The sequence below is a fragment of the Lycium ferocissimum genome, chromosome 11 (assembly GCF_029784015.1).
Source record: "Lycium ferocissimum isolate CSIRO_LF1 chromosome 11, AGI_CSIRO_Lferr_CH_V1, whole genome shotgun sequence".
Lineage (NCBI taxonomy): Eukaryota > Viridiplantae > Streptophyta > Magnoliopsida > Solanales > Solanaceae > Lycium > Lycium ferocissimum.
In genome coordinates, this window is record NC_081352.1 from 48,708,956 (window position 1) to 48,721,450 (window position 12,495).

Consider the following 12,495-nt stretch of genomic DNA (forward strand, 5'->3'; position numbering starts at 1 on the left):
GTTGATATTGTTCATTGCAGCGAATTGTTCATCTGTCACCTTCAGGAGTTAATTTTTAAAAATTAACTACGGAAAAAATATAAGAATACATCAATTAGGCAAAAGATACTGAAACAAACTATATGTTGTGACAGTACTTGTGTAGTATAACATGTATAATCTTCAGGAATACAACATACGTATATACTAATTTCGAGCATCTACTCCGTAGCACAAAACATACTCTGTAACAACTTCTGAGAAATGTCATCAAGATATGATGATATATCTAACCACGTTATTAGTAACATGCAGCTGAATAAGGAAATGGATTGTGCAAGATTTCAGATAGGTTCTCTTACTGGCTTGACTGAATAAACAAATCTTGCACCATGACAACTTCTTCATTTAAACCTTTCTCATCTGTAATTAGAAAGAACTTGACAAGCAGATCAATCCTCTAGAGGAACTTTGCATCAAATGATCAAATTTAGCTCATTCGTCCATTATGCTAGCTTGTTTTGCCACTTCTTGTTATGAGATGTAACTATTTGCAAGAGAGCCTTCTTGTATGTAGAATGTCCATGTTTTGCGCAAGCACAGTTAAGCATACCGGAATGACACCTAGCTAGCTAATAAGTTGGTCTTGTTACGAATTTATGATTTGTATGCTCTACATTATTAAAGGAGCTGAACACTCGAGCCAAACGAGTTTGAGTCAATTTTGAAGAACTTCTCCTACTAACAATTTTTGGTGCTCAGTGGCTTAGGCAAGATATGCCAAACTTGAAGATGGGATGGTATGCACGAGAAGCTCAGTGCCAGGCAAAGGACTGACATATTCGTTGCCATCCTCGGACGTGCACATAGACTAGATCCAGCATATGAAACGTGCAACATGAGTATCACAACAAGTAAAGAATGACAACCTGACATCAAATGGAGGAGGACCCAATTGAAGTTAAGCCTTGTGCTTGTTCAGTGGCGGATCTAGCTTTGCTAGGTGGGGGTTCAATACCCCAACTTTTGACGCGAAGCATAAATTTATGTGTAAAAATTTATTAAAACTACAATAAATAGTAGACATGAACTCATAACTTTTAAAATACGACGAATTTACACTAAAAATCTTAAGGTTGAATTCATAGAGTTTAAATTAAGATAAAATCGTGTCTTCGAAAAAGACGTGGCCATGCCAAAAAAGTTAGGATAAACTTGTTCTTAGGTGGGACTACGGTTGTTACTCGAGTTATTTGAGTTCCGTTGACGCTATCGAGGAGTCGGCACTTGACACGGGTTGCGCAAGTAGCGTTGATTAATTATCACAATTCTTCGTATATATAAATTTACCTTTGGGATTGTGGGGTTTTCAGGCTTTAAATTTACTTAAGTAGTTATCCCAAATTGATATTTGTTTATTATTTTTAGCAGTGTCCCCCTATTGTATATGTAATATATTATTTTTCAGAAATATGTTATATGTGTAAAAAAAAAAAACTACTAAATATGAAAATGTGATATTTTTTTTGGGACAGATTAAAAGGAAAGCGTGCCACATAAATTAGGAGACGGAGTAATAAATTAAGGCTTTGTTTTTTGTTTTGGCGAAGCAGTGTTAAACGAACTCAAATGAGTATATTCTAAGTTGTAATATGCTGAATGGATAAGTCTTGGGACTACAATAAACATACCTTTTAGTTAAGAGACCAATGTGACAAAGAAGGAAACTTTTTAGGAACATTTTGTTTTGGCATTACCAACCCGAGTTTAAGTTGAAGTTTAACCCTATCTACATTCATATATTGAAGTGTGTGGCCATGTCATTTAAAAGTTTACACTGTTACAAAGAGCACACATTAAAATTATTTAATTTTCTCTTCAATAGAAATTAATTGTAATGACACCCTAAACAGTTCTCATATAGGTTTCAAAAAAATAGTTTATGATGAATGCTTGAAATAATGATGTGAAAAAAATTAAGAAAGTGTAAGTAAGTTAATCGTTTTAAATTAAAATCAGTGCATTCCAATATCCTACTTTCTTCCTACTAAAATTATAGTCTATTTGACCAAGTTCTGACAAGCTAAAAGCGTTTATCTTTTAGATTTAAGATATTAGGCCAAGTTTTTAGAATAAAAAAAGTGCTTTAGATAGTAGCAGAAGCTCAAAAAAAATAGCTTGTCCCTCGAAGTACTTTTGGAACCTTGGTTAAGCACACATTGCTGCTCTAAGATGCGAAAGTGCTTTTTAAATTGCACAGACAAACAAAAACTATTACTATTCAAAAGTATTTTTTTCGAAAAGCATTTTTTGATGAAAAACACTTTTCCAAATGTAAACAGATTTTGAAAGCTTGGCTAAATATATTTGAATCACACCAACTGATTATATGGGAAACTTATATAATTACAAAGAATACCAGGGACTCGTTTTCCATTAATTAACAAATTTGGGAAGGTTTATATCCTAGTACATATCGAACAATTTAGTTTCCTTAAATGGGTACCTCGCAGTGTGCTGAGTCCGGAACCAAAATGCCCCAAAAAAAAAACAGTTTCGATCAAAATACCCCAACAAAAAAAAGTGTTACGAAAATACCTTTAGCGCGATGAAATTCTTGCGCTAAAAGAGTTAACGGAGACTCCCGTTAATCGCTATAGCGCATAATTTATCGTGCTATAGTGTTTTTTTTTTTCCGGCTTTTTTGGTTAACCCTTCTTTCGTTACACTTTTTAACGTACTTTGACCATAGATTAATCATGCTTCGGGACCCCGAAACTTCAATATTTTATATAGAACCCTACTTATTTTTGTGCGATTAATTAGGTAGGATCAACACATTAAGGATACACAAAAGTTCGGATGACCGTTTTAGACGTTAAAAAGTGCTCGAACGCTATTTTCGTTTAAGGCTCGGTGACATTAGCTTGAAGTTCTTTACGAATACTTAAACTTGTTCATTAATAATTAATCAAAAGTTAGTCAAAATGGCAGCGTTCATGCAAAAAAAAAAAAAAAAACTTAATTAAATTGCATCATTCATAACCTTGAGTAGATGAAAATACTTAACACACTAATTAATTAATAAGAAGCCCATGATATATTAAAAATACAATCACAACATTCTTGAGTAGATGAAAATACTTAACATACTAATTAATACCTAAGAGCATAACGATATATTAAACTGAAAACTAAAATCACAACATTCTTAATCATCATCGTAGTACAAGTCCTCAATATCGTCCTCGAAAAAATATTGGCGGTTTCTTAAGACACATCTTTTTTCGGTAGCAATTAGTTCTCTACTGGTTGATGATGCTTGTTCTTCGGTCAACTTTAGCATGTAAAATCTACATCGTCTTGCCGGATTCGTTGTTTTCTTTTCTAATCCTTTGCACGGCAAGCTCGCAAGTTTCTGCACCTACTTGAGGCATGGTTAAGGAGTACCTCGTTGGTATTGGAGCGTTGAGATTTTCCAAGTCACGAACAAGACGTTCTGATTCGGCAAGCCGATGTGACCATTCTCGACGTAAACCGCAATAATATTCCCGCGGATCGAATATTTCACACTGCAGAAATCATCATTACGCTCTATAAGAAGGTGGAGATTTAGCTCATCTAGTTTGAAATCACTAGTATCGCTCGAAAAACTGCTATGATTTGAACTCTCATCGTCACTGCTATTTGGTTCTTTTGGAAGGAGTAAAGACCAAGCTGAGTTTCTACTACTCGACATTGAATATGGTGTAGTCTAATAACAAAGAAAGGGCTACTTATATAGTTGCAAACCCCCAAGTACTGGGGGGGGGGGGGGAGGGGAAGGGTCTTTATGACCCTACCTACTTACCTTATTGTAAGAAAAATGTTAATCTTCATCGGACATTTCACAGTCCGAATCCCACTTGGATCTAAATCTTGTGCTACCATATATACCATATTCTATCCTATGGTAACGTATTTGCATCCGATTGTTCTTTTTGCGAAAACGATTAAGAGCCAAATTCACGAGGCATTGACATAGCACGTTTTTTTGGGCGTTTAAGTCCTACTGACGCTAACTTGTGCTCCAAAGGTCTTTGCTCCCTCTCCCTAACATGCCAATCCCACTCCTCTTGTCATTTTATTATTGTATTCTCGATTGAATCTATCGTTAGGGTTATTTGAGTAATGAAAATCATCATCATCTAGTTCCCAGTGTCCTACCCATTGCTTCAAATATGTTTGCGGAGTGAATGATATAACACGGCTAATATCTCTAAATTGGTCAAAAAATGACATAGTAGCTCAATGTTGTGTGAAATGTTGTGTGGTTGGTAACAACTATTCGTCAAATTACGTTATATAAAGTTTGATTCGAATCTTGACGTTTTTCTGTTTGACAGTTGAGGTGACAATGGAGCGGTTGTATAGCGCAGTAAAATAATGCGTTATGACAGTATAATGCAGTAATTTACTGCGCTATACCGTCATAACGCATTATTTTACTGCGCTATACTGCTGAAAGGAAGTATAACGCAGTAAAATCATGCGTTATGCATCTCTCCACACTTATTTTGATTAGACGTAGCACTGTAATTGCATGCATGCGTTGGTTGGTTATAAATACCGAGTTCGTATAACGTAAAAAAAGCAAAAAATTCAAAGTTTGTATTCCTCCTAAATTATTCAAAGTATGGCAGATGTTCCAAGAATTAAAGTTTCTTTATTCTGGGACGGACAAATTATATTCGAGGAAAATAATTTGCGCTATGATTCTTCCCCAAAATACCATGTTAAGTTTCCACTTGACTTAAAATTCTCAAAACTACTCCAAGCCTTGTATAATAGACTACAAATTAGTAGAGTGATTTTGATCTAAATATAATTGGAAAATATCCAACGTCATTTACGCGCGCAAGGTGTAACTAGTTATGGTCGGTGGTACATTCAAGACGATGAATCGTTGATCGATTTTTGAAGGTGCCTTATGATTATAGGAAATGCATAACTTTAAACGTCCTTGAAATGTATATAGAGAAGGTCCCCATTAATCGACTTGAATTCATGGCTAGGGCTCCTAAGCGAAATAGACCTCGTTCGGAAGCCCCGTCTATAATTCAAGCCGAAGTCACTCAGCGGAACCTACTTATCAACACAATTACCCTGACATGAGTACCTATCAAAGCATTTTGACTAGCCAAATGCCTCCGGATAGTTTAAGTCAAGAATTTGACTAAAGGTAAATATTCATTTTTTACATTATTATTATTATTATTATTATTATTATTATTATTATTATTATTATTATTATTATTATTATTATTATTATTGTTGTTGTTGTTGTTGTTGTTGTTGTTGTTGTTATTATTATTATTATTATTATTATTATTATTATTATTATTATTATTATTATTATTATTATTATTATTATTATTATTATTATTATTATTATTATTATTATTATTATTATTATTATTATTATTATTATTATTATTATTATTATTATTATTATTATTATTATTATTATTATTATTATTATTATTATTATTATTATTATTATTATTATTATTATTATTATTATTATTATTATTATTATTATTATTATTATTATTATTATTATTATTATTATTATTATTATTATTATTATTATTATTATTATTATTATTATTATTATTATTATTATTATTATTATTATTATTATTATTATTATTATTATTATTATTATTATTATTATTATTATTATTATTATTATTATTATTATTATTATTATTATTATTATTATTATTATTATTATTATATGGCACTTGAATCACTACTAATGATGTTGATTATATTATTTAGGGGTCATACACCGATATGGATCATATCGGACGGTCTCCTCAATCGGGATGGATGAATCGGTTGGAACATCCTCGACCTATCCAACAACTCAAATGCGATGGTCGCCGCCGAGTTTCGGTGCGATTGATTAATATCAAGACGTCTATTTTTTTAACATCAATAGTGTTATTTGATGTGTAATAGTTAAAACACCACTAATTTATTGTGTAGGGAGAATATGGTGGTTGCACCAAATTATAAAAGCAAAAGTATCGTGCGAATGGATGGTCCGCGTGGTATTATCGAAAAGATTACTATTTCAAAGTGACATCAAAAGCACACGATAGTGAGGAAATACCTAATGCGGAGGAAAGTGACGATTAGCAAAGTGACGAGAGATTAAGGTTGGAAGTTTCTAATTTTTCAACATCAAGTTCCTCGTTGTATATGCCGATATTTCAAATTTTTCAAGACATGATGAAAGTATATAACAAAACTCGTCACTAGGAGGAAGGCGATTCGAGGCGTAACACGAAATTCCACAAAGAACCCGTTTCAAGACGCTTTCCGAGAACATGGCGATCTACAACACTCCAATCATGGTTCGTTGTTGAATGGAAGCTCAAATGACAATTTCAGAATATTTTTGATTTGTATTTCGAAACTCGGGTTCCTATCGTTTTCCGTAATTTCAACCATGGGAATATGTGTGATATCGCTTGAATGGATGCAAATGGAGCTATATTCCCTCTAGCTTTATGTTCGAGCATTAGTACGTGGCAACCACAACTTTGGCTACCATCGTTATTGTTTAAGGCGTTCAATGAAGGCAAACTTCCAAAATCGTATCGAATCGAATCCATTTGCAAAACTTGGATGTGAATCCGAGACTTTGCAACAGAGCATCGCAGGTAGAAAGTTTAACAACGCAAATGGACATTATTAGGCGGGCGAATGAGGAAGCCTTCCAATCGGTTAAATGCAATTGATAAAGACAAATGGACATTACACCAGGATGAAGGTAGACGATGGGGTATGCTTGCGACAAACAGCTCTCCGAGTCATTCAATGGCTTGTTGAAATCTGCACGGGACTACCCGTCACGCAATGGTGAGAATGACATTTAAGCGAGGTTGTGGAGCGGTTCATCGAGATCAAAAGAGGCCAAAGCACGCGAAGGTCTAAGATGGATGCCAAAACCGTTAAAACTATTCGAGTACCACAAATATAAGGCTCGAAAACATGATCGGATAGAGTACAACCTGCAGAGCGCATATTTGAACTCACACAAGTGTGCACCAAGGTAAAGGAGGTAACGTTCACACAATTTGTGAGATTCCAAGAACATGCACACGCGCAAGTGGCAATCATATCACATGCCATGTTCTCACGCCTTTTAAGTGTTTTATCACAATGGAAAGAACGCCTCTCTTACGGCCGAGGAATATACGGTTGAAAATTATGCAAAAACGTATGTCTTTGGAAGGTTCTACCCACTTGGTAATGAGGGTTATTGGCCACCGGATCCATTTTCAATGGTTACAAATAAAGTATTTATCCGTAAATTCGAGAAAGAATGCATACTCGTGTATTCATAATGAAATGGATGTTCCACTGAGATACACTCGAAAATGCTCATTTTGCAATTATGTTGGTCATGATAAGCGCAAGTGTCCCTTACGGCATGGTGGTCAAACTACATCTCGCGGTGGAAGTACCTCTCGGCGTGGAGGAAACTTTAGTGGTGGAAGTACCTGGTGGTGGTGGCACATCTCGCGGTGGTGGCGGAAGATCAACTCAAGGGCATTAATTGATGAATGTTTTTTAAGTTTTTTTCTTACTTTGATGATTGTATTTTTAATATATCATAGGTTTCTTATTAATTAATTAGTGTGTTAAGTATTTTCATCTACTCAAGGTTATGAACGATGCAATTTAATTAAGTTTTTTTTTTTTTTGCATGAACGCTGCCATTTTAACTAACTTTTGATTAATTATTAATGAACAAGTTTAAGTATTCGTAAAGAACTTCAAGCTAATGTCACCGAGCCTTGAACAAAAATGGCGTTCGAGCACTTTTCAACCTCTAAAACGGTCCATCCGAACTTTTGTGTATCCTTGATGTGTTGATCCTACCTAATTAATCGCACAAAAATAAGTAGGGTTCCATATAAAATATTGAAGTTTCGGGGTCCCGAAGCATGATTAATCTATGGTCAAAGTACGGTAAAAAGTGTAATGAAAGAAGGGTTAACCAAAAGAGCGGAAAAAAAAAAACAGCACTATAGCGCAGTAAATTACTGTGCTATAGCAGTTAATGGAGCCGACTCCGTTAACTCTTTAGCGCAGTAATTTACTGCGCTAAAGGTGTTTTCGTCACACTTTTTTTGTTGGTGGTATTTTGGTCTTTTTTGGGGCATTTTGGTTCCGCACCCGCAGTGCGGCTCAAACACTAAAATCCACCTTCACTCACCAAGAAGAAGTGAAAAGATTTCATTTTTAATACTAGGTTAGTTCCCCTTCAATGAAATATCAACTTGGTAACTCAAGAAAATTCTTATAATGAAGAATCTCAAACATTTTCGTAAATTTTCAACCTTTCTTGATTCACCCAAAAACACCCACCAAATCCCTGTAAAATTATTAACCCCTAAACAAAGAAAATTGGCCCCAATTCCATTACCTCATAGAACAATTTCAGACCCCAAAGGCCAAGATCTTGATTTTATTAATGTAGCTCATAGTCACTTAATACATTCTGATTGGACTAAGCTTGAAAATTTGGGTTCTTGTTTAACCCCATTTAGAGTAAAGCACATTTTGTTGAAAATTCAAAAAGATTATGTTTTATCTCTTGAGTTTTTCAATTGGGTTGAGGGTAAAAACCCGAATTCGAATACCCTTGAGAATCATTCCATTGTTCTTCATGTTTTAACTAAGAATAAGAAGTTTAAATCTGCTGAAACTATTTTGAGGAAGCTTCTTGAATCAGGTTCTGTTGATTTTCCTGCTAAGTTGTTTGAAGCTATACTTTTATCGTATCGAATGTGTGATTCTTCACCGCGTGTTTTTGATTCGTTGTTTAAGTGTCATGCTCATTTGAAGAAGTTTAGGAATGCTAGTGATACATTTTGTAGTATGAAGCAGTATGGATTTGTTCCCAATGTTGAGTCTTGTAATGCATTTATGAGCTCATTGCTTAAGTTGAATAGGATAGATGTTGCGTTGGGTTTTTATAAGGAGATGCGTCGGTCAAGGATTTCGCCTAATGTTTATACGTTTAATATGGTCATGAGTGCTTTTTGCAAATCGGGGAACTTAGAAAAGGCTGTTGAGGTCTTAAGGGACATGGAGAATATAAGCTTGAAACCTAGTGTCGTGTCTTATAACACTTTGATTGCTGGACATTGTAACCAGGGCCTCTTGAGTGTCGCGATGAAACTTAAGAGCACGATGGAGAAGAATGGGGTTCATCTGGATAGTGTTACTTATAACACTCTTATTCATGGTTTATGCAAGGAAGGGAAACTACATGAAGCAAACAAACTTTTCAGCGAGATGAAGAGAACCGGTGTGGAGCCTAATGTTGTCACTTACAATACGCTGATAAATGCGTATAGCCAGGCTGGTAATTCTGAAATGGGAAGTCGGTTTTTTGAGGAGATGGCAAACAATGGATTGAAGGCTGATATCTTAACTTACAATGCATTGATTTCGGGACTGTGCAAGGAGGGGAAGACAAAGAAAGCTGCTTTTTTGGTCAAAGAACTTGATAAGTTAAATTTGGTTCCTAATTCCTCTACTTTCTCTGCTCTGATTAGTGGACAGTGTGCAAGAAGGAATCCTGACCGTGCGTTTCAACTCTATAAAAGCATGGTCAGAGGTGGTTGTCACCCTAATAAGCCCACTTTGACTCTGTTAGCATCCACCTTCATCAAGAATGAGGATTATGATGGAGCAATGGAAGTCTTGAAAGAGTTTCTAGAAAGATCTATTACCCCTAACTTAGATATGTTAACTGAAATATGCAGCGCATTTCAGAGATGCGGCAGAGAAGGAAAAATCATAAAACTTTTACAAGAAATAAAAGCTAGACGCCTCATGCCCGAAGGTTTTGATAAAACAACAATGATTAGTTCTACAGACTGAAGAGAGAATGTAAAACGTTTACAAGAAATAGAAGCTAGACACATGTCTGAAGGATTTTCTTTCTACAGACTGAAGATAGAATGTAAGTTGTACACAACTTTGTTCCCATTGTCCCGAAGCAACTGCAACTTGCCCTTATTCTCTAAAAATCAATTGCTCTGGTACCAATGTGCTGTTTTTCATGACCAATAGTTGAAGCATGTCTTGTAAACATCAGTCTCAGCTGTTAAATTGTACTTCAGAAATGTTACCTGGATAATGACATCTGATTGTTAATGAGGGTATATTTTTTTCCTTATTGTCTGTATGTGAATACATTTATTTTCTTAATGAATAATAGTAACCACACCTCATTCTAAGCTAGTTAGGTCATCTAGACATTTATTTTCTTAATGAAAAAAAAAAAAGGATCTTTTTTAACACATTATTCTTCTTCTATAAATTGCAACTGAATATGGTATCTGCTAGAGAAGGTCATTTAGCTGATTGTCAAATGTCAGAATGTTTATGATTTCAGTCTTATTCAATTATGATCTTTTTTAACACATTATTCTTCTTCTATAAATTGCAACTGAATATGGTCTCTGCTAGAGAAGCTCATTTAGCTGATTGTCAAATGTCAGAATGTTTATGATTTCAGTCTTATTCAATTATATTCTTGTATTGGTTATGATCGTCTTATTTGGTTGTATTTCCAATAAATTCTTTGAACTAAATCAGTTGGCCTGGGAAATTACAATATCTTCTCAAGTTTCTAAGTTGTTTCTTTACTTATCCAAAGTTTGTATGTATGTATGTGTTTTCTCATAAACACCATAGTTTAACCCTTCTAATTCAGGGTGCTTTCTTCTGTCACATGAATCACACTAATAGGATAAAGTTCTTGATTAAATCAGACAAGTGTGTGGAAAGAATGAAGCAAGCTCCAAAAGTTAAACAGATGAATTTATTAAATATCTCGAGTATTCTGCTGCCAACCATAGAGGCATAGCTCTAGCTGTAGAAGTGTACGGGAGTATTCAAATGTCTTTTAAAGCTTAAGATAAAAAATGGGTGTTATTGTGCCAAAGTGAATACTTTAAAACAGGGTGGAGGAGGATGGACATTTGATTTCTTCATCCATCTAAGAGACTTCTACTATGGTTTATGCGAGTGGGAAATAGTATACTTTCAAGAGAAAGCACCCAGACTATACTTGAATAGTGAGTTGGCATACCTCTAGGAATCAAACTTCTAGCCGTCTTTGCTGTTCTCAAAGACAAAGTGGCAAGTTTTGCAACTCATATTATCTCCTGGCTCATGTCCAGTAGATGTTTATTGCACCCAAAATCTTTAATACTGTTTCCTGGTTTTGCACTTGCATTAGGTAGAAACTTCCTTTTCTTTCCTTGAAAAGCCTTGCATTGTAGGAGTAACAGCAACTGCAAATATGGTTTCAGTAATTTCCATTCCCTTGCCCTTCCCGGGGCTGTGCTTCTGCCAGGTCTCTCTCTCTTTTGTTTTTAATGAGTTGTGCTTCTGCCAGCTCTTAGCCAGATGAACTATGACCTCGACTCTCTTAGTCTTTACAAAAAATGAGGAAAATTTGCTCTTCCCAGTATTCAGCATTGCTCTAGTATTTTGGCCCCCCTATTTCCTGATCACTAATAGCCTTTATTTCTTTGGGTATTTCTATCATTTTCATATATTCCTTTTGCTTCTCTGGTGGGAGTGATCTCTAAATTTTCTCACCCTCAACTTCTAGTATTTCTGTTCCTAAAAGATCTGTTTATTTCTTTCTCCTTCTCTTCCCCTTTGTTTTCTGATATGTTACCGGGATGGATCTCTGTTATGCAATAGCTATTTGCACATTATAAATAATGCAAATTGAATGACCAGAACTTTTGTCAAGTGTAGGAGAATTTAGATCAAGACTTGCCTTCTGAACTCAAGTTTGTCTTCCTTTACCCTGCTGTTAATGAGTTTTAGTTGTTTTATAATGTTCTGTTTTGGTGGTCATTAGGGGCTTGACATCCCATGTTATAGTTTAATAGTTTGCGCCAGTGGCCAACCTGTTAATTTATCTGCTCTTTGATCAATAGTTCGTCAGCTTAATGTAGAATTATTTCTTCTCCTGGCCCCTAGTTTTTGGCAATGAAAAGTTCAACTTGGTTTCAGCTATTTCTATTTATGTCTTATGTAGCTTAAAGTCTCAACTGCATCTGGATGAGGGTTATTTGAGACATGTATGTGATTTGTTGCCGTTATTCCTCTCATTCTCTGTTTCTTCCCGCTCCTGTTGTGTTTCTTCTCAGATTTTATTGGCTGCAAACTTTGCCAGCCAAGCCCTTCTGTTCAGATTTTATTGAACTCATCTTGTGTCGGCCTTATAAGTTATAACTCTTGGATATCTCACAGGTTAATATTTCCCATCCTGTGGATGCTGATAGGACCTTATTCTGGTGAACATACCCTCGGTACAGTCAACAAGATTAATGTTTTACTTAGCCTAGCGGTCTCTAAGGAAGTGGCCTAGCGGTTGATGGTTGAAGCAAAAACCTCGGAAACCAACATTCTAATCCCATC

At 35.1% G+C, this 12,495-nt stretch overlaps 1 protein-coding gene across 2 annotated transcripts; it reads left to right on the forward strand.

The window, feature by feature from the left end:
- The first annotated feature begins 8,221 nt into the window (after positions 1-8,221).
- LOC132036102 (pentatricopeptide repeat-containing protein At4g26680, mitochondrial) lies at positions 8,222-12,495 on the forward strand. Of its 2 annotated transcripts, none has more exons than XM_059426335.1 (2): positions 8,222-10,012; positions 12,328-12,495. In XM_059426335.1, the coding sequence occupies exon 1, from the start codon at positions 8,344-8,346 to the stop codon at positions 9,928-9,930; it is 1,587 nt and encodes a 528-aa protein (XP_059282318.1). In that variant the 5' UTR covers positions 8,222-8,343; the 3' UTR covers positions 9,931-10,012; positions 12,328-12,495. The 2 variants fall into 2 exon arrangements, with proteins under 2 accessions (XP_059282318.1, XP_059282319.1); XM_059426336.1 differs by lacking the exon at positions 12,328-12,495 and adding an exon at positions 12,113-12,321.